Genomic DNA, 22,604 nt, shown 5'->3' on the forward strand with positions numbered 1-22,604 from the left:
AAGAATCCTGGCTAAAGATGTTTGACAAGTCTCGAGTTCTGTGGCCTCTTTGAAGGTTTACAAAGCACAGGCCTGGTTAAGTCTCAGAGCATACCAGCAGTGAAACACCTGTTTGGCAATCTGTGGAACTCATAAACAAGGATATCTTAGTTACAGTATAACATAAATAAGAAAGAGTTTCATTCACGTTTTGTAACTCGGAGGTTTGGACTCAGATTGCTGTTGTTATTTAGTTGCTAAATTGTATGCAGCCCTTTTGGGACCCCATGGACTATATAGCCTGCCAGGCTCCTGTGTCCATGGGATTTCCCAGGTGAGGATACTGGAGTGGTTTGCCATTTCCTTCTCCAGGGGATCTTCCTGAGCCAGGGATCTAAGCCACATCTCCTGCTTTGGCAGGCAGGTTCTTTACCACTGAGCCACCGGGAAAGCCCTTGCACTCAGAAACCAATAATCCCAGAAAAGAAAAATCTTTCACTGTGCAGATTCTATGTGGGTAAGTATGCTATTACCCCACCCTAGAGATGCTCAGTGTCAGATATTGCATGGTAAGCTGAGACAGAGATGCTAGCAGGTTCCTGTACCAAGAATCAATGTGTGGTCCAGTCACACTATTGGGGGAGGGGTGGGCCCAACTGCTAGCTGGTTTGAAGAGAATAATTCAAATTAGGAAACAGCATGGACTAGGAGAGGAAATCATCTTACCATGTGGGTTTGGCTGGTAGAGCTGGAAAGGATGTAGCTGTCAGACTCTGTCTTTTTATTCATCCTCCTAAGCCACTTTACGTACTCATCTCGCACCTGAAAAAGACGGTAAACAAAAATCTTGCATTTTAATGCTTTCTGGCTATATGCACGGATGCTACCAAAAATAGTACTTTCCCCCATTTTTATTTGCAGATGGTCCATAGAGGCTATATCAGATAGACTGATCTATGAGTGACTGTGTGTTAGTCGCTTAGTCATGTCCAACTCTTTGTGACTCCATGTACTATAGCCCACTGGTTTCCTCTGTCCATGGAATTCTTCAGGCAAGAATACTGGAGTGGATTGCCATACCCTTCTCCAGGGGGGCTCTTCCCAGCAGAGGGATCAACCCCAGGTCTCCTGCACTGCTGGCAGATTCTTTATCATCTGATCCACCAGGGAGGCCCCTATGAGTGATTACAGAGATATTATTTGTGGATCAGCCTATGCATCTTTATGCTAATGATAACACAGCATTTATATTATCCTTAAGAGCATGATCAGTTTTCTGTAACCACTGAGAACTGCTTCCTCCTCTCAATGTTGTTGATGTTCAGTTGCTAAGTCTTATCCCACTCTTTGAGACCCCATGGACTGCAGCACACCAGGTTTCCCTGTCCTTCAGTATCTCCTGGGATTTGCTCAAACTTACATCCATTGAGTCGATGATGCCATCCAACTATCACATCCTCTGTTGCCCCTTTCTCCCCTGCCCTCAATCTTTCCCAGTATCATGGTCTTCCAATGAGTTGGCTCTTTGCATCAGGTGCCAAAGTATTGAAGCTTCAGCTTCAGCATCAGCCCAATGTATATCATTTCCAGTGTATATTCAGGGTTGATTTCCTTTAGAATTGACTGGTTTGATCTTCTTGCTGTCCAAGGAACTCTCAAGAGTCTTCTCCAGCACCACAGTTTGAAGCATCAATTCTTCAGTGCTCAGCCTTCTTTATGGTTCAACTCTTACAGTTACACCTGACTACATGTCTCTCTGAGATCCATCCAACCCCACTGGAGTGAAACCTAGCAATCTCTATCTATTTATCAAGTCAAAATGCAGTGCAAAATCACTGTTTAAAAAGTTTATGTGGTCTGGCCAATGCTGGCACCTGGATCATCATTACCACCACATTCTCCTACACTCAGAGCACTGCCCTTGCTACAAATCTTTGGGTTCTGGAACTGGCAAGGATTTCCACATCAGCTTTACTTCCTTTCTTTGGCTGGTTGTCTCCTACCCACCTTAAGCCCCTTACCGTCAAGTCTAAAGAAGCCCTACTTGGTAGTTTAATATCTCCCTAACAGTTTTCCCCACGGTGCAAATCACAGTTGGTTATTCATGTCTAATTATGTTGTTTCCAATTTCTGATTTCTTCACTGTTCAGAAAGCAGCCCCTGGATCCCCCAGAGCCAAGCAACTAATAATCATTAACATATAATATGAATAGTAAGAAATGGAAACCACTGTCCCCCAAACTTTAGTTTTGCTGCTGTCAGACCCCATATTCCTGATCTGAGAAGAATGGGGACACTACCATCCAATACTCATTACAGATTCATGAGTTGGGAAACTGGAAAATTGGAAAACGGAGACTTGAACTCCCAAAGGGGAATCAAGTTGGTGGAGTGGTAGGATGTGGAACTCACCTCATGCTACAGATACATAAAAAATGCTTCTACAAACAGGGGCTTGAACTCTCGGACTCAGTGGAGAATGGTAGGCTTGGGGAAAATGGGAACACATCAGGCAGGAGGGCATCACGTGGGAGAGAAGGGCTAGCCAGGTAAATGCATGAGAGGACCCCAGCTGGGAGCTGGGAAGAAGACAGGATGGGTCCTATTACCTGCTGGTTGAGGAGGCAGTGGACCAGGAAGATGTAGACTCCCTGCAGGACATTGGTGATGGTGAAAGCATAGGCAATGATGGTTCTGAGGGGCTCCTTTATCAGTTCAGCAAGAAAGAAGCCAAGGCACCAGGAACAGCCCAAGAGGAAGAGCTGAGCAATGGCTTTAAATGTCAGCATCCTGTTAACACCAAGAAGGACAGTCACCAACTCACCACCTTCTCTCTTGAATAGTATGTTGTCCTGTCTTCAGGCCCCATCTGCCTTCCTCTCCAGTTGTTGTTATTTAGTTGCTAAGTCATATCTGACTCTTTGCAACCCCATGGACTGTAGCCTCCAGGCTCCTCTGTCCATGGGATTTTCCAGGCAAGAATACTGGAGTGAGTTGCCATTTCCTTTTCCAGGGGATCTTCCCGACCCAGGGACTGAGCCTAGATCTCCTGTATTAGCAGGCAGATTCTTTACCACTGAGCCACCTGGGAAGCCTGTTCTCTCCAGTTACTGGTGAACTTTTCTCAAGCCAAGATGGACTTGGAGAAACTGTGGTTGAGAGTGTGATATTTGGAAGTAATGCTATCATTTTCATTGTAAAAACTTTAATAGATGAACATGAGTTTATTCCATGTGTGTTTTCCTCTAATATGAATGTTTATAACTGGAATGATATTTTGTGGTGGTGGTGGTTGTTTAGTTGCTAAGTCATGTCCAACTCTTGTGACCCAATGGACTGTAGCCCACCAGGCTCCTGTGTCCATGGGATTTCCCAGGCGAGAATGCTAGTGTGGGTTATCATTTCCTTCTCCAGGAATGGTATTTTACCATTACTTATTTTGATGCAGCAGGATACACATAACACAAAATTTACTACAACTATATTTAAACATACAGTTCATAGGCATTAAATACATTCACATTGTTGTACTACCAGCAACACTATCTTTCTACTGAGCTTTTTTTTCACCCCAAAAAACTGAAACTGTATCCATTAAACAGTAAGTACCCATTTCTTCATACTCTCATCCCTTGGCAACATCAATTCTACTTTCTGGTTCTATGAATCTTCTCATTAATTTCAAGGTTTCAAATACATATCATTTTAAGGGTGATTCTCATTTGACAGTGGTTCCTAACATGGTAGGCAACTCTCTACAGATGACTGTTTAGGGGCTTCCCAGGAGACTCAGTAGGTAAACAATCTGCCTGCTGATGCAGGAGATGTGGATTTGATCCCTGGGTTGGGAAGATTCCCTGGAGGAGGAAATAGCAACCCACTCCAGTATTCTTGTCTGGGAAATCCCATGGATAGAGGAGCCTGGTGGGCTACTGTCCATGAGGTCACAAAGTGTTGGACACCACTTAATAACTGAGCATGCATGCATGCTTGAAAAAGCAGTCCTTTAGAACTATAACCTATTCTAAGCCCACTGAACTGTCTAAACCCATTTTACCTTGTGTTTTGTATCTTGGACACATCTTTATTGAGGGAAGAAAGTCGATCTCTCAAAATCCACAAGGTTATTGAATAAAAGATTAAGTTTATCTGGAAGAAAAAAAATAAGATACTAATTGTGGAGCACTATACAGAGTCAGTTTTTTTTTCTTTTAATGACGGCCATTCTGACCTGTGTGAGGTGAACTACTCACTGTAGTTTTGATCTGCATTTCTCTGATAGTTCATGATGTTGAGCATCTTTTCATGTGTCTCTTGGCCATCTGTGTGTCTTCTTTGGAGAAATGTCTACATAGGTCTGCCCATTTTTTGATTGGGTGTGTTTCTTCTCATATTGAGTTTTATGAGCTGTTTGTATATTTTGGAGATTCATTCCTTGTAAGTTGCTTTGTTTGCCAATATTTTCTCCCATTCTGAGGGTTGTCGTTTCAATTTTTTAATGGTTTTCTGTGACGTATGTGTACTGCCATGTGTAAAGATGCCATGTGTAGATAGCTACAGATAGCTAGTGGGAGCCTAGCTGGGTGTTCTATGATGACCTAGAGGGGTGAGATGGGGGTGGATGGGAAGGAGGGCCATGAGAGAGGGGATATATGTGATGGCTCAGAAAGTAAAGAATCTGCCTGCAGTGTGGGAAACCAGGGTTCGTTCTCTGGGTCAGGAAGATCCCTTGGCGAAAGGAATGCTAACCCACTCCAGTGACCTTGCCTGGAGAATTCCATGGACAGAAGAGCCTAGTGGGCCATGGCCCATGGAGTCGCAAAGAGTTGGACATAACTGAGTGACTAACATGGTACATGCTATAGCTGATGCACTTTGTTGTGCAACATTGCAAGGCAAGTATACCCTAAGGAAAAAAATAGAGAGTCAAAGTAGAAAGCACTGAAGATCATGGGAAAAGGTATGAGATTTTATAGTTAGAGTATGTTGAAACTTGGGGACTTCCCTGGTGGTCCAGTGGTTAAGACTCCATGCTTCCAATGCAGGGGATGCAGGTTCCACCCCTCGTCAGGAACTAGGATCCCACATGCCTCATAGCACAGCCAAAAAGTTAAAAAATATATATGTTGAAATTCCTTTGGCATAGACTGGGGATACTTGTACAATATCACCAAGGAGCTCCTGAAAGCCCACAAAAGAACATGCATGGGTGGTCAGGTGGCACAAACACAATGCAGTGTGGTGTCTCCATCAATGCCTTTCCTTGCACATATGGGCCATGGGCAGATATTTTCCAGCCTCATTTCAGATAGTCTGGGGCGTGTGGCTGAATTCCAGTGGATGAGATGTTGGTTGCAGTGACATATGCCTGAATCCTACAGTCTTCAACTGTCTTCCCCTCCAGCAACAACCAGTGAGGTCATGTGTCAAAATGATAGAATCATAAAAAAAAGGCTGAGGACTCCCCTGGTGCCACAGGAGCTAACAATCTGCCTACCAATGCAGGAGATACGAGTTCAATCCCTGGTCTGGGAAGATCCCACATGCCTTGGAGCAACAAAGTTCATGTGCCAGAACTATTGAGTCCATGTGCTGCAACTTCTGAAGCCCTCATGCCTAGAGCCTGTGCTTCACAACAAGAGAAGCCACCTCAGTGAGAAATGTGAGCACCCAAGAAAGAGTAGCCCCCACTCACCACAACTAGTGAAAGCCTGCACAAAGCAACGAAGACCCAGCACAGTCACAAAAAAAAGTAAAGCTGAATCTCACATGGGGAAGAGCCTCTTGATCCATGCTGGACTTTGCAAAAGTAGCACACAAAAACATATTTGCTCTGTCAAGCCATTGAGACGTTGGGAACTCTTTGTCACTGTAGCACACTTTAGCCTAAACTGACTAATCATCAGACTATATCTTGAGTTGAACAAACATAAAAATTGAAGAAGATTTAAGAACACTTGGTGAAATCACTTCCAAGTCACATAATTCTATCATATTCACAACTATACTTTTATACACCCACTCATTTGTTTATTCAACAAATATATATTAAGTATGTATGGTATGCTAGATATTAGAGATACAAGGATGATTTCTTCTCTATTCATCAGCATTTAAATGTGCTCAAAATTTTTTTTCCTGGAGCTGATTATACAGAGTGAAGTAAGCCAGAGGGAAAAAAAAAACACCAATACAGTATACTAACACATATATATGGAATTTAGAAAGATGGCAATGATGACCCTGTATGCAAGACAGCAAAAGAGACACAGATGTGTAGAGTGGACTTTTGGACTCTGAGGGAGAGGGAGAGGGTGGGATGATTTGGGAGAATGGCATTGAAACATGTATACTATCATGTAAGAAACAAATCGCCAGTCTATGTTCGATGCAGGATGCAGGATGCTTGGGGCTGGTGCATGGGGATGATCTGGAGGGATGATGTGGGGTGGGAGGTGGGAGGGGGGTTCATGTTTGGGAGCTCATGTACACCCGTGGCAGATTCATGTCAATGTATGCCAAAACCAATACAGTGATGTAAAGTAAAATGAAGTAAAGATAAAAATTAAAAAAATTTAATTTTATCATTAAAAATTAACCTATTTTAACTGGTGGCTAGTTACTGTACAATATTGGTGGTTTTTGCCATACATCAACATGAATCAACCATGCGTGCACATGTGTCCCCCCATCCTGAAGCCCCTCCCAGCTTCCTCCCCACACCGTCCCTTCTGGGCTGTTCCAGTGCACTGTCTTTGAGTGCCCTGCTTCTTGCATCACACTTGCACTGGTCATCTGTTTACATATGGTAATATACATGTTTCAATGCTATTCTCTCAAATCATCCCCCTCTCACCTTCTCCCACATAGTCCAAATGTCTGTTCTTTACAACTGTGTCTCTTTTCCTGCCATGCATATAGGGTTGTTGTTACTGTCTTTCTAAATTCCATATATATGCATTAATATACTGTATTGGTGTTTCTTTTTCTGACTTACTTCACTCTATATTTTAGGCTCCAGTTTCATCCACTTGTTAGAACTGACTCAAATGCATTCTTTTTTATAGCTGAGTAATATTCCATTGTGTATATGTACCACAACTTCCTTATCCATTTGTCTGCCAATGGATATCTAGGTTGCTTCCATGTCCGAGCAATTGTAAACAGCGCTGCAGTGAACATTGGGGTACATGTGTCTCTTTGGACTCTGGTTTCCTCAGTGTGTATGCCCAGCAGTGGGATTGCTGGGTTGTATGGCAGTTCTATCTCCAGTTTTTTGAGGAATCTTCACACTGTTCTCCACAGTGGCTGTGCTAGTTTGCATTCCTACCAACAGTGTAAAAGTGTTCCCTTTTCTCCACACCCTCTCCAGCATTTATTGTTTGTAGACTTTTTGGTGGCAAAAATATGCTCAAAAAATTTTAAATAAATAAATATGCTCAAACACCTGCTATTAAAAGGAAAAAATTGAATGTTAAAATAGTACCTAGTTTGCCCTCCTACATTATTGGTAGGAATGTAAATTTGTAAAACCAAGATGGAGATCAGTATAGAGATTCTTTAAAAAAGTAAAACTAGAACTACTATATGATTCAGCAGTCCCACTCCTGAGCATGTATCCAGAGAAAGCCATACTTTGAAAAGATACATGTTCCCCAATGTTCACTGCAGCTCTGTTTATAGGATCCAAGACATGGAAGCAACCTAAGTGTCCATCAGCAGAGGAATGGATAAAGAAGATGTGGTACATATATACAATGGGATCTTAATCAGTCATGAAAAGAGTGAAAGATGCCATTTGCAGCAACATGGTTACAACCAGAGATTATCATACTAAGTGAAGCGAAGTCAGAGAAAGACAAATATCATATGCTCCTGCTCATATGTGAGATCTGAAAACAAAACACAAGAGAATTCAAATACAAAAGAGAAATAGACCGACAAACAGAAAACAAACTATGGTTACCAAAGGAAAGTGGGGAGAAGGATGAATTAGGAGGTTGGAATTAACGTATACACATGACTATATACGAACAGGTAGACAATAATGACCTACTGTATAGCATAGGGAACTATATTCAATTCTTTGATATAACCTATAATGAAAAAGAATCTGAAAAATATATTCTTTTATATATATATATATATATACATATATGGCTGAATCTCTTTACTGTACACCTGAAACAAACAAAACATTGTAAATCAGCTATACTGCAATAAAGAGTAAAAAATAGTACCTCTCTTGATCTTCAAATTAAGTTGAATACTACATACCACACACACATGCTCTATACACACACGGCACCAGAGACAGATACACACACACACTATAAACCTACCAAAATGACTGCTGATATGGGTCCTAAGAAACTGAAGATGAATCCTTTCTCTAGGTTGATCCAGCAACTGAAAAACAGAAAGCAACAGTGGCAGCATTTAAAAAGTGATCTGCAGTAGAGAATATTTATATAGGACTTTTTGGGCTTCCCAGTGGCTCACTGGTAAAGAATCCATCTTCTAAGCAAGGAGATGCAGAAGATGTGGGTCCAATCCCAGGGTGGGGAAGAGCCCCTGGAGAAGGGTATGGCAGCCCACTCCAGTATTCTAGAGAAACCCATGGACAGAGGAGCCTGGTGGGCTACAGTCCATAGGGTGACAAAGAGTTGGATACAACTGAAGCGGCTGAGCATGCATATAGCATTTACTTGTGTCAGGCACCATTCTAATACTTGGAAGTAGAGAGTATTACTGACTTTCTTTTACAGGTGAGAAAACCTAGGAAAGAATTTAACTGTCCTCAGAGTCACCAGGCTAGTAAGTGAGGAACCTTGAATTTGGAACCAGGTAATCAAGTCTAGAATTCATGCTCCTTGAAGTTTATGGAAGCATTTGGTTATGACAGCAAAGATTTGTAAAGAATTTCAAATGTCTATCGCTTAGAGGTTAATTTTTAAAAGTTGGTAAGAATATACAATGTGCCATATTAAATGATGACGTATACCTGTATTATTGATGTAGAAAAAGTCCACTACATATTATTAAGGGCATAAACAAATTACATGCAGAACATTTATCATGATCCCATTTTTATAAAAAAAATATATATTTATATGTATAAAATGTACATTGGGTTTCCCTGATAGCTCAACTGGTAAAGAATCCACCTGCAATGCAGGAGACCCTGGTTCAATTCCTAAGTCAGGAAGATCCACTGGAGAAAGGTTAGGCAACCCACTCAAGTGTTCTTGGGTTTCGCTTGTGGTTCAGCTGGTAAAGAATCTGCCTGCAATGTGGGAGGCCTGGGTTTGATCCCTGGGTTGGGAAGATCTCCTGGAGAAGGGAAAGGCTACCCACTCCAGTATTCTGGCCTGGAAAGTATTAAGGGAATAAACAAATTACATGCAGTATCTTTATCATGATCCCATTTTTATAAAAATATATATTTATATGTATATTTATACATATATAAGGGCTTCTCAAGTGGTGCAGTTGGTAAAGAATCCACCTGCCAAAGCAGGAGACACGGGTTCAAACTCTAGGTTGGGAAGATACTTTGGAGTAGCAAATGGCAATCCACTCCAGTATTCTTGCCTGGAAAATTCCATGGACAGAGGAGCCTAGTGGGCCACAGTCCATGGGGGTGCATAGTTGGACATGACTGAGTGACTAACATACTGGGCTTAGTGGTATTACAGAGGTTCTTTATTAGAATATTATTTTTTATAAAACCAGTTATTACTTTCAGGAATAGAAGTAGTAAAGATCTATAAATATGTGACATTTATAAATATAGACACTTATATAAAAATAAGAATTCATGCTCCTTCCAGTTTACTGTCTGTGTTACTTTACACTGGTCGTTCACCTTTTTTCTCTAAACCTCAGTTTGCTTAGTATACAAAATGGGAACAACTGGAGCACTTTCCTCTAGGGACGTTTTGATAAACATGAGAAATGGTATATATGAAACACTTCGCCCAGGGGCTGGAGAAATAAATGTTTTTTTATTTATTTATTTATTTTTTTATTTTTTTTTTTATAGTTTATTAACTTTATTTTTTTTAAAATTTTTTTATTTTTTTTTCGTATTCTTTTTTTTTTTTTATTAAATTTTAAAATCTTTAATTCTTACATGTGTTCCCAAACATGAAACCCCCTCCCACCTCCCTCCCCATAACATCTCTGTGGGTGATCCCCATGCACCAGCCCCAAGCATGCTGTATCCTGCGTCAGACATAGACTGGCGATTCAATTCTTACATGATAGTATACATGATAGAATGCCATTCTCCCAAATCATCCCACCCTCTCCCTCTCCCTCTGAGTCCAAAAGTCCGTTATACACAGCTGTGTCTTTTTTCCTGTCTTGCATACAGGGTCGTCATTGCCATCTTTCTAAATTCCATATATATGTGTTAGTATACTGTATTGGTGTTTTTCTTTCTGGCTTACTTCACTCTGTATAATCGGCTCCAGTTTCATCCATCTCATCAGAGAAATAAATGTTCAGCATCTTTGTTCTCAGCCTGTCATGACCTACTCAACCCTTCCTTCCACCCTCAGTTTCCCACGGAGACAGGTGTGTACCCACGTCCCCGACAGCACATTTCCAGCACCGGACTCACTGCTTAGTGGTGCCATATCCTTGGGGGTTGATTGCTGCAGACACAGTCACAATCGCTGCTGGGACCCCGTAGCCTACAGGGTACATGAACCTCTTCTTGAATCTGCCTGCGCTGGTGTAGTTGGCCACCCTGAGGTTCCTGACAGTGAGGAAGAGGTGCAGCCCTTCGAGGAACATCCAGGTGAAGGCGGCCAAGTAGAGGTAATGCAGTACACCGGCGACGACCTTGCACAGCACCTGGAGGGGAGAGGGGGGCCACTGGAGTGTTTCCCGGGTGCAATGACCTCACCGTCTGCTCTTCACCAGGGTTGTCTCTGGGTAACTTTGGTGAGAGATGCTCCTTAGTCTTCTTCACATGTCCTTCTTCTCTTAGAGTCATGTCTCCAAACAGATGGATGGTCCCCCTTGTCTATTCCCATGCCTTGGCAGAGTGTCACTTGGGCCACCCAAGAAAAACTGAAATGTATCATGTTTAAAGTTCAATGGGGGACTTCCCTGGTGGTCCAGGGCTTAAAATCCATCTGCCAATGCAGGGGACACAGGTTTGATCTCTTGTCTGGCAAGATTCCACATGCCATGGGGCAACTAAGCCCAAACACCACAACTACTGAAGACCAATAGTTGAGCATGAGCACTAAAGCACATGCTCTGAAACAAGAGAAACAATCGCAGTGAGAAGCCCATGTACTGCAGGGAGGTGTAGCCCCCACTCACTGCAACTAGCGAAAGCTCGCAGCAATGAAGACCCAGCACGGCCAAAAACAGCTAACTAGCTAACTAAAGTTCAAAGAGATCTTTGTCCATCTTAAAATGGAAGAAGACAATATTCAAAGTGTGTTAAGGACAGCAGAAATCAGATAGCCCTTTGCCTGTTGGCTAATGGATGCTAGACTTCTTTGAGTCAGATGAAGCTGGTGCTGGCCAGGGCTGTCTCCATCCCAAGAACCCTTAACCACCTCCCTGCCCCCTTTCCCCTTATGAGGATAAAATTAATCCTCGTAGAAAGCTTATAGCCTGCTTGTCCTGCCGTGATCACCATCTCTTCTATCTTGGTCACTGCCCAGAACTGAAGTCACTTTGGTCTGTGTGGCATATATGTTGGGTACATAAATGAGTGAGTGAATGAGTGACTCCTCCAATATTTTTATCCCCATAAAGCCTCATAGTTTTCTCTTTTGAGCCAACAGCTCATGGTTTCCTCCACTATGAAAGCATCTGCCCTGAATGACATTTTCCATAGTAAGCAAACCTTCCTCCACCCTTCTTCATATTCACTGAATGTTCCCTCCATGTCTTTAGGAAAACTGGAACTTGAAAAAGTCATCTTCCCCCCTCTCTTTAGGTTGCACAACGCAGCATGCGGAATCTTAGTTACTTGACCAAGGATCAAACCCACGCTCCCTGCACTGAAAGTGTGGAGTTTAACCACTGGACCACCAGGGAAATGTTTGCCCCCACCCCATGTCTTTGATTAAAGTATAACCTGGCTTTTGTTTCAGGACACTGCTTTCCACACATTTCAAGAGAACAGTGATCACTGTCCATTGTCTGAGGGGAACTGGGTTTCCTCTACACCTCTCATGATCTCTTCTGGACCACTGACTCTCTTTTCACGATGAATAAAACCCTCCTCTCTTAGGAATCATGTCCTGAGTCTTTCTATCAACCTCTCAATCTTTGCAAAACTCCATTCACTTCCTGGTTTCTACCCCTCACTGCTTGGAGATGCTGTTGCATGAAACAATGCTTGATATCAAACCTGCTAGCTGGGAATCACACATCAGTGACCCTAGGACTCAGCTCCACTGTGCATCTTTCATTCAGTCTGTAAGTTTTTAAATTGACAATTAACTGGGGGAAGGGACATGAAGGAAACTCTGAGTTTGGGGCATGTTCTATATCTTGATCTAGGTGATAGTTTTATATCTCTGTCTCTATATCTGGGCTTCCCTGGTGGCTCAGAGGTAAAGACCCCACCTGCCAATGCAGGAGATGTGGGTTTGATCCCTGTGTCAGGAAGATCCCCTGGAGAAGGAAATGGCAACCTACTCTAGTATTCTTACCTGGGAAATCAAATGGACAGAAGAGGCTGGTGGACTATGGTCCATGGGCTTGCAGAAGTGTCAGACACAACTTAGTGACTAAACAACAACATATCTATATCTATTATAGACTTAGGTAATACCAAGTTCATCTGTCTATGGAATTTTCCAACAACATATCTAATGTACGACCTATCCATGAGAAAGGATGATTCCTGCCTTCTGAAAAAACATGACTGAATCTTGAGCTATGCTCAGGAGATTATCAGACAGAGACAAGTACTGTATAATCTTTTATTCGTGGAATCGAAAAATCTCAGATTCATGAAAAAAGAAAAGAGTAAAAACCTGATTGCCAGGAGACAGAGGTAGGGGTTGGGATGATAAGGCTGATGTAATTTGTGGATATGAACATATAACGAGTAATAAATTACCCAAGGGAATACACAGTTCCATGAATATACTAAAAGCCACTGACATGTACATTTAAAAAGGGCAAACTATATGTATGAATTATGCTATTGATACTATGTATAAAATAGATAACTAATGAGAGCCTACTGAATAGCACAGCGAACTCTCCTTAAAGCACTCTGGTGGGCTGAATGAGAAGGAAGCCCAAAAGGGGAGGGATATATGTATATGTGTGACTGACTCATTTTGTTGTACAGCAGGAATTAGCACTACCTTGTAAAGCAACCATACACCAATAAAAATTAAAGAAAAAGCTGTTTTAAAAGAAGAAGGGAATTCCCTGGCAGTCCAGTTTAGGAATTGGCACTTTCACTGTTGCGGGCTTAGATTCAATCTTTTGTTGGGGAACTAACATCCTACAAGTCAGGTAGTGTGGCTAAAATAAAAAATAAGTAAGAAAGAATTTTGGCTAATTCTCCTACCTTGGGCTCTGTCCGTTTGATGCCTGCGAGGAAGAGGAGGTGGGCCAGGAAGAGGCAGATGGAGAGCTGCAGGTGGAGGGAGGTGCTGGTGTTCTGGATGGATCGACACAGGAGGAAGGTGAGGGCCGCCAGGAAGAGGCAGAGCAGAGAGAGGCTCAGCCCCACGTAGGTGATCATGGTCAGCACGGGATCCTCCTAGATGCAGCAGGAGAAAAGAGATTCCAACTGGTTTTTGTTTTGGAGGCTGTGGTTCCCAATAACCCAGGTCTTAGAACCCTCAATGCATGGTGTTAATTTCCTTGTGAGAAACTGAACAGATCGATAGTGGCCAAGCCGAACTTCCCTCGTAGTCCACTGGTGAAGAATTGGCCTACCAGTGCAGGGGACAAGTGTTTCATCTCTGGTCTGGGAAGGTCCCACATGCTGTGGGGCAACTAAGCCTGTGTGCCACAACTGCTGAGCCCACCTGCTGCAACTACTGAGCCTGCATGCTGTAACTAGTGAAGCCCACGTGCCCTAGAGCCCATTGGTGGGCTCCTCTGCAACAAGAGAAGCCATCACAACAAGAAGCTTGGGCACCACAACTAGAGAGTAGCCCTGATTGCCACAGATAGAGAAAGCCCACGTGCAGCAGTGAAGACCCAGGCAGCTGGAAGGAAATAATTAATTTTTTAAAAAGACCAGAAAATCACAGTGAAACATGACTCTCATCTCAACAGTAAGACAATGATAATCAACAAAATTGTAACTTTTCTTGATCTCATTGGAGAGCTAAGTTTGCACAGCAAAGAGGCAACATTAACTCAAGTTCTTCCCGAAAGAGATGAGACAGAACTATTTCAGTTTTAACAAAGCACAGAAGGAACATGTGGTTGCTACAGGACTGCATGTGAAGAAATCCACCAGAAATTCCTAAAGGCTGAATGCAGTGGTTTTGGATGACTAAGTTTCCCAGATATAAGGGTTGTTTCACTCACAAGTTCTACCCCCTGAAAACATGAAAAAAGGCTCCATGACACTAGTCATCAGGGTCGTATACATTAAAGCCACAGTGAGATACCACTATACACCTCCTAAAAGGGTTGTATATTTTTAACATGAAAAAGAGAAAATTATATTAATTTATTAATATAATAAAATTATATTAATATATATATAGAAAGGGTTAGTCACTCAGTCATGTCCGCCTCTTTGAGACCCCATGGACCATAACCAGCCAGGCTCCTCTGTCCAAGGGTTTCTCCAGGCAAGAATACTGGAGTGGGTTGCCATTTCCTTCTCCAGGGGAATCTTCCTGAAAAACAGTACCGATGAATCTATTTGCGGGGTGGGAATAGAGACGTAGAGAAAGGACTTGTGTTCACAGCGGGGAAAGGAGAGAGTGGGACCAGTTGAGAGAGTTGCATTGGAGCATATACACTGTGGCTTCTCAGGTAGCACTGAAATAAGTACACTACCATGTGTAAAATAAATAGCTAGCTGGAAGATGCTCAGTAGCACAGGGAGTTCTGCTCAGTACTCTGTGATGACCTAACAGGGTGGGATGGGGGTTCAGTAAGAGGGAGACTCAAAAGGGAAGGGAGTGTACATATATATATATATACACACACACACACACACACACACACACATATACTTATGTTGGTGTACGGCAGAAACTAACACAGCATTGTAAAGGATTATCCTTGAATTTTAAAAAATGAAAAGAAAAAGAGGAAGAAGAGAGGAAGATACATAGCTGTTCCTCTGCTCATCTTTTTGAAGATCCCTGCCTTCCACCCCAGGACCACCCTGCAGCAGAGCTGACTTTCAGCATCATGTGTGTTTACACACGTACCTTCAGCTCAACCGAGGCCATGAGGACAGCAAAGGTGGACAGATGGCTGCAGCTGCATACAGTTCGAGCTCCGTCAGAAAAGGTCACGTGGCACCCTTCATTAGACCAGACCAGCTCATCCCAGTAGACACAAAGAGACTTTTTGCTTTCCCCTATCATCTGGAAAGAAAATTGCTCTTCATGAGACACTACCATTTAAAATCTGAAGCTTTCCACACATACATGCACACACACACTTGCATGCATGCTTACACACAATGAAATACTATTCAACCATAAAAAAATGAAATAATGCCATTTGCAACACAGATAGGCCTAAAGGATATTATGCTTAGTAAAATGTCAGGCAGATAAAGACAAATACTTATATTATTTCCTATATGTGGAATCTAAAAAATAAAACAGATGAATGGAATATACAAAACAGAAACAGACTCACAGACATAGAAAACAAATTTATGATGAGCAAAGGGGATAAGGAAGAGGGGAGAGACAAATTAGGACTATGGGATTAACAGATACAAACTCATATCTGTAAAAGAGATAAGCAACTACAATTTACTATATAGTACAGGAAACTATCCCCATTATTTTTTAATAACCTATAATGGAATATAATATGCAAAAATACTGAATTACCATATTGTATGAATGCGTGCATGCTTAGTTGTGTCCAACCAGGATCCTCTGTCCATGGAATTTTCCAGGCAAGAATAATGGAGTGAGTTACCTTTTCTTCCTCCAGGGAATCTTCCCGACACAGGGATCAAACCCGAGCCTCCTTCATCTCCTGCACTTGCAGGCAGATTCTTTACCACTGAGTCACCTGGGAAGCCCACTATATTGTATACTTGAAACCAACACGGCATTCTAAATCAACTATACTCCAATAAAATTTGTTATATTAAAGTTTTTTTTTAAATTTTTTATACAATTTAAATGTACTTTCCATTTACAATAATTGCAAAATTTTGTTTACATAGAAATGGACTCAGAGACATAGAGGACACACTTGTGGTTGCCAGGAGTGGAGGGGGTGGAGAGGGAGAGGGATGGACTGGGAGTCTGGCATTCGTAGATGCAAACTATACATTTACAATGTATAAACAACAAGGTCCTACTATACAGCATGGGAAAGTATATTAAATATCTTGTGAGGACAATTTTTAATGTGTTTTAAAAATCACAGGATTCAGTTTTTCCTTTTTTATGGCTTTACTGAGGTATAATTGATATAAAAAGGTGAAAAATCCGCCTGCTAAGGCAGGAGATGCAAGAGACATGGATTCAATCCCTGGGTGGGGAAGACTCCCTTGGGTAGAAATGGCAACCCACTCCAGTGTTCTTGCCTGGAGAATCCCATGGACAGAGGAGTCTGGCGGGCTACAATCCATGGGGCCGTAAGAGTCAGACACGACTGAACACACAACACACTACGTGAAACGTGATGAATTTGGATATATGCAAACACCTGTGACACCATCACCACCATCAAAGTAACAAAACAAACCCAACACTTGCTGAAGTTTCCTGTGTCCCTTTGTTTCTGCTTTTTTTTGTTTGATTGTTTGTTTGTTTTTGTGGTAAGAACACGGACTATGAGATCTACCCTCTTAAATTTTGAAGTGTATGATACCATATTCACTATAGGCTTTTTAATATAAAGTATCTTTTACTTAGAACTGGAAGACCAGAGAATGTATTTTCAACTTCTTCAATTAATTAGAGGCTCAAATTTCAATTCTGGGGTCAGAAATGAAATCCTAACATTAAAAAAAAAAAACAACAACTTTCACCTGACTTAAAAATTTTATTTATTTGTTTTTTTTTTCATTTTTGGCTGTGCTGGGTCTTCGTTGCTGTGCAGCATTTTCTCTAGCTTCAGAGAGCAAGGCCTACTCTCTAGCTGTGGTGCACGGGCTTCTCACTGTGATGATTGGCTTCTTTTGTTGCTGAGCACAGGCTCCAGGGCACGTGGGCTTCAGCAGTTGTGACACATGGGCTCATCATTGCAGCCTGAGGGCTCTAGAGCACACAGACCAGTAGTCGTGGCACACAAGCTTAGTTGCCCTGAGGCACGTGGGATCTTCCCGGACCAGGGATCAAACCCATGTCTCTTGCATTGGCAGGTGAATTATTTGCCATGGAGCCACCAGGGAAGCTCTCATCTAATTTTTTAAAAATTATGTATTAATTTATTCATTGCCTTGCTTTCTTATCAAGGCAGCCAAAGAGAACATTAAAAAAGAAGCAAACGGATTGAAATATCAAAGAAACAGATCTTTGCAGTTATTTCAAAAGCAAACTGAGTTGGTTAAATGAATGATTATTTGAAGAAAGATTTCATTTGGGGAAGTGACTAGAGGAAGTCTTTTGCATTGAGGGAATCCTGGAGAATATGAACATCTTTGGAGCTGATGTTTGGGCTTATGTAAAGCAAAGCCTATTCTTGAGCTCTCTGGGTTTCTTAGAGACTCCCAGGGATCCACTCTGATGGAGATACTTTAGGTATTCTATTCTAATGGCCAGGAGGTAAGAGTCCCTAACATTTCTTTTAAAAATTTTTTTTAAAATATTACTTTCTTTTACTTTACAATACTGTATTGGTTTTGTCATACATCAACGTGAATCTGCCACGGGTGTACATGAGTTCCCAATCGTGAACCCCCCTCCCACCTCCCTCCCCATACCATTTCTCTGGGTCATCCCAGTGCACCAGCCTCAAGCATCCTGTATCCTGCATCGAACCTAGACTGGCGATTCTTTTCTTACATGATACTATACATGTTTCAATGCCATTCTCGCAAATCATCCCACCCTCTCTCTCTCCCTCTCCCACAGAGTCCAAAAGACTGTTCTATACATCTGTGTCTCTTTTGCTGTCTTGCATACAGGGTTATTGCTACCATTTTTCTAAATTCCATATATATGTGTTAGTATACTGTATTGGTGTTTTTCTTTCTGGCTTACTTCACTCTGTATAATCGACTCCAGTTTCATCCACCTCATTAGAACTGATTCAAATGTATGCTTTTTAATGGCTGAGTAATACTCCATTGTGTATATGTACCACAGCTTTCTTATCCACTCATCTGCTGGTGGACATCTAGGTTGCTTCCATGTCCTGGCTACTATAAACAGTGCTGTGATGAACACTGGGGTACATGTGTCTCTTTCAATTCTGGTTTTCTCGGTGTGTATGCCCAGAAGTGGGATTGCTGGGTCATAAGGCAATTCTATTTCCAGTTATTTTTTTAAGGAATCTCCACCCTGTTCTCCATAGTGGCTGTACTAGTTTGCATTCCCACCAACAGTGTAAGAGGGTTCCCTTTTCTCCACACCCTCTCCAGCATTTATTGCTTGTAGACTTTTGGATCACAGCCATTCTGACTGGTGTGAAATGGTACCTCATTGTGGTCTTGATTTGCATTTCTCTGATAATGAGTGATGTTGAGAAATCCCACGCCCAAGGAGTGGTGGCTTCCTGGGCGCAGGAGGGCCTAGAGGAGTCATCCCACAATGAAGGTCAGGAAGGGTGGTGGGAGGAGATACCCCTCATCCAAGGTAAGGAGCATCGGCTGTGCTTTGCTGGAGCAGCCGTGAAGAGATACCCCACGCCCAAGGTAAGAGAAACCCAAGATGGTAGGTGTTGCAAGAGGGCATCAGAGGGCAGACACACTGAAACCATACTCACAGAAATCTAGTCCATCTAATCACACTAGGACCACAGCCTTGTCTAACTCAATGAAACTAAGCCATGCCCGCCAGGCAACCCAAGATGGGCAGGTCATGGTGGAGAGATCTGACAGAATGTGGTCCACTGGAGAAGGGAATGGCAAACCACTTCAGTATTCTTGCCTTGAGAACCCCATGAACAGTATGAAAAGGCAAAATGATAGGATACTGAAAGAGGTACTCCCCAGGTCAGTAGGTGCCCAATATGCTACTGGAGGTCAGTGGAGAAATAACTCCAGAAAGAATGAAGGGATGGAGCCAAAGCAAAAACAATACCCAGCTGTGGATGGGACTGGTGATAGAAGCAAGGTCCGATGCTGTAAAGCGCAATATTGCATAGGAACTTGGAATGTCAGGTCCATGAATCAAGGCAAATTGGAAGTGGTCAAACAGGAGATGGCAAGAGTGAACGTTGACATTCTAGGAATCAGTGAACTAAAATGGACTGGAATGGGTGAATTTAACTCAGATGACCATTATATCTACTACTGCGGGCAGGAATCCCTCAGAAGAAATGGAGTAGCCATCATGGTCAACAAAAGAGTCTGAAATGCAGTACTTGGATGCAATCTCAAAAACAACAGAATGATCTCTGTTCGTTTCCAAGGCAAACCATTCAATATCATGGTAATCCAAGTCTATGCCCCAACCAGTAACACTGAAGAAGCTGAAGCTGAACGGTTCTATGAAGACCTACAAGACCTTTTAGAACTAACACCCCCAAAAGATGTCCTTTTCATTATAGGGGACTGGAATGCAAAAGTAGGAAGTCAAGAAACACCTGGAGTAACAGGCAAATTTGGCCTTGGAATATGGAATGAAGCAGGGCAAAGACTAATAGAGTTTTGCCAGAGAACACACTGGTCATAGCAAACACCCTCTTCCAACAACACAAGAGAAGACTCTACACATGGACATCACCAGATGGTCAACACCGAAATCAGATTGATTATATTCTCTGCAGCAAAAGATGGAGAAGCTCTATACAGTCAACAAAAACAAGACCAGGAGCTGACTGTGGCTCAGACCATGAACTCCTTATTACCAAATTCAGACTTAAATTGAAGAAAGCAGGGAAAACCACTAGACCATTCAGGTATGACCAAAATCAAATCCCTTATGATTATACAGTGGAAGTGAGAAATAGATTTAAAGGCCTAGATCTGATAGAGAACGTGCCTGATGAACTTTGGACTGAGGTTCATGACATTGTACAGGAGATAGGGATCAAGACCATCCCTATGGAAAAGAAATGCCAAAAAGCAAAATGGCTAAGGAAAGCTATAAGCATCTGAATGCAGAATTCCAAGGAATAGCAAGAAGAGATAAGAAAGACTTCTTCAGCAATCAGTGCAAAGAAATAGAGGAAATCAACAGAATGGGAAAGACCAGAGATCTCTTCAAGAAAATTAGAGATAATTATCAGGCAAAGATGGGCTCGATAAAGGACAGAAATGGTATGGACCTAACAGAAGCAGAAGATATTAAGAAGAGATGGCAAGAATACATAGAAGAACTGTACAAAAAGGATCTTCACTACCCGGATAATCACAATGGTGTGATCACTCATCTAGAGCCAGACATCCTGGAATGTGAAGTCAAGTGGGCCTTTGAAAGCATCACTACGAACAAAGCTAGTGGAGGTGATCGAATTCCAGTTGAGCTATTTCAAATCCTGAAAGATGATGCTGTGAAAGTGCTGCGGTCAATATGCCAGCAAATTTGGAAAACTCAGCAGTGGCCACAGGACTGGAAAAGGTCAGTTTTCATTCCAATACCAAAGAAAGGCAATGCCAAAGAATGTTCACACTACTGCACTATTGCACTCATCTCCCACACTAGTAAAGTAATGCTCAAAATTCTCCAAGACAGGCTTCAGCAATACATGAACCATGAACTTCCTGATGTTCAAGCTGGTTTTAGAAAAGGCAGAGGAACCAGAGATCAAATTGCCAACATCTGCTGGATCATAGAAAAAGTAAGAGAGTTCCAGAAAAACATCTATTTCTCCGTTATTGACTATGCCAAAGCCTTTGACCGTGTGGATCACAATAAACTGTGGAAAATTCTGAAAGAGACGGGAATACCAGACCACCTGACCTGCCTCTTGAGAAATCCGTACGCAGGCCAGGAAGCAACAGTTAGAGGTGGACATGGAACAACAGACTGGTTCCAAATAGGAAAAGGAGTACATCAGGGCTGTATATTGTCACCCTGCTTATTTAACTTCTATGCAGAGTACATCATGAGAAACGCTGGGCTGGAAGAAGCACAAGCTGGAATCAAGATTGCCAGGAGAAACATCAATAACCTCAGATATGCAGATGACACCACCCTTAATGGCAGAAAGTGAAGAGGAACTAAAAAGCCTCTTGATGAAAGTGAAAGAGGAGAGTGAAAAAGTTGGCTTAAAGCTCAACATTCAGAAAACAAAGATCACGGCATCTTGTCCCATCACTCCATGGCAAATAGATGGGGAAACAGTGGAAACAGTGTCAGACTTTATTTTTGGGGGCTCCAAAATCACTGCAGATGGTGATTGTAGCCATGAAATTAAAAGACGCTTACTCCTTGGAAGAAAAGTTATGACCAACCTAGATAGCATATTCAAAAGCAGGGACATTACTTTGAAGACTAAGGTCCGTCTAGTCAAGGCTATGGTTTTTCCTGTGGTCGTGTATGGATGTGAGAGTTGGACTGTGAAGAAGACTGAGCGCCTAAGAATTGATGCTTTTGAACTGTGGTGTTGGAGAAGACTCTTAAGAGTCCCTTGGACTGCAAGGAGATCCAACCAGTCCATTCTGAGGGAGATCAACCCTGGGATTTCTTTGGAGGGAATGATGCTGAAGCTGAAACTCCAGTACTTTGGCCACCTCATGGGAAGAGTTGACTCATTGGAAAAGACTCTGATGCTGGGAGGGATTGGGGGCAGGAGGACAAGGGGACAACCCAGGATGAGATGGCTGGATGGCATCACTGACTCGAACGCGAGTCTGAGTGAACTCCGGGAGTTGGTGATGGACAAGGAGGCTTGACGTGCTGCAATTCATGGGGTTGCAAAGAGTCGGACACGACTGAGTGACTGAACTGAACTGAACTGAGGATCCTTTCATGTGGTTGTTAGCCATATGTGTGTCTTCTTTGGAGAAATGTCTATTTAGTTCTTTGGCCCATTTTTTGATTGGGTTGTTTATTTTTTCTGAAATTTAGCTTAATGAGTTGCTTGTATGTTTTTGAGATTAGTTGTTTGTCAGTTGCTTCATTTGCTATTATTTTCTCCCATTCTGAAGGCTGTCTTTTCACCTTGCTTATAGTTTCCTTTGTTGTGCAGAGGCTTTTAATTTTAATTAGATCCCATTTATTTATTTTTGCTTTTATTTCCAGTATTCTGGGAGGTTGGTCATAGAGGATCCTGCTGTGGTTTATGTCGGAGAGTGTTTTGCCTATGTTCTCCTCTAAGAGTTTTATAGTTTCTGGTCTTACGTTTAG

General features: G+C 42.2%; 1 protein-coding gene across 1 annotated transcript in view; it reads right to left on the reverse strand.

Moving 5' to 3' along the window:
* Nucleotides 1-22,604, reverse strand: part of LOC138086184 (adhesion G protein-coupled receptor E3-like) — an 81,264-nt gene that overhangs the window by 34,682 nt on the left and 23,978 nt on the right. The window contains exons 11-17 of the mRNA XM_068980994.1: nt 15,381-15,539; nt 13,544-13,738; nt 10,607-10,842; nt 8,322-8,388; nt 4,037-4,128; nt 2,589-2,769; nt 706-801 (exon numbers count right to left, since the gene is read on the reverse strand). Of these exons, the coding sequence (XP_068837095.1) occupies nt 706-801; nt 2,589-2,769; nt 4,037-4,128; nt 8,322-8,388; nt 10,607-10,842; nt 13,544-13,738; nt 15,381-15,539 (1,026 nt within the window). The remainder of the gene's footprint in view (nt 1-705; nt 802-2,588; nt 2,770-4,036; nt 4,129-8,321; nt 8,389-10,606; nt 10,843-13,543; nt 13,739-15,380; nt 15,540-22,604) is intronic.

Source organism: Capricornis sumatraensis, chromosome 9, assembly GCF_032405125.1.
Source record: "Capricornis sumatraensis isolate serow.1 chromosome 9, serow.2, whole genome shotgun sequence".
Taxonomy (NCBI): Eukaryota; Metazoa; Chordata; class Mammalia; order Artiodactyla; family Bovidae; genus Capricornis; species Capricornis sumatraensis.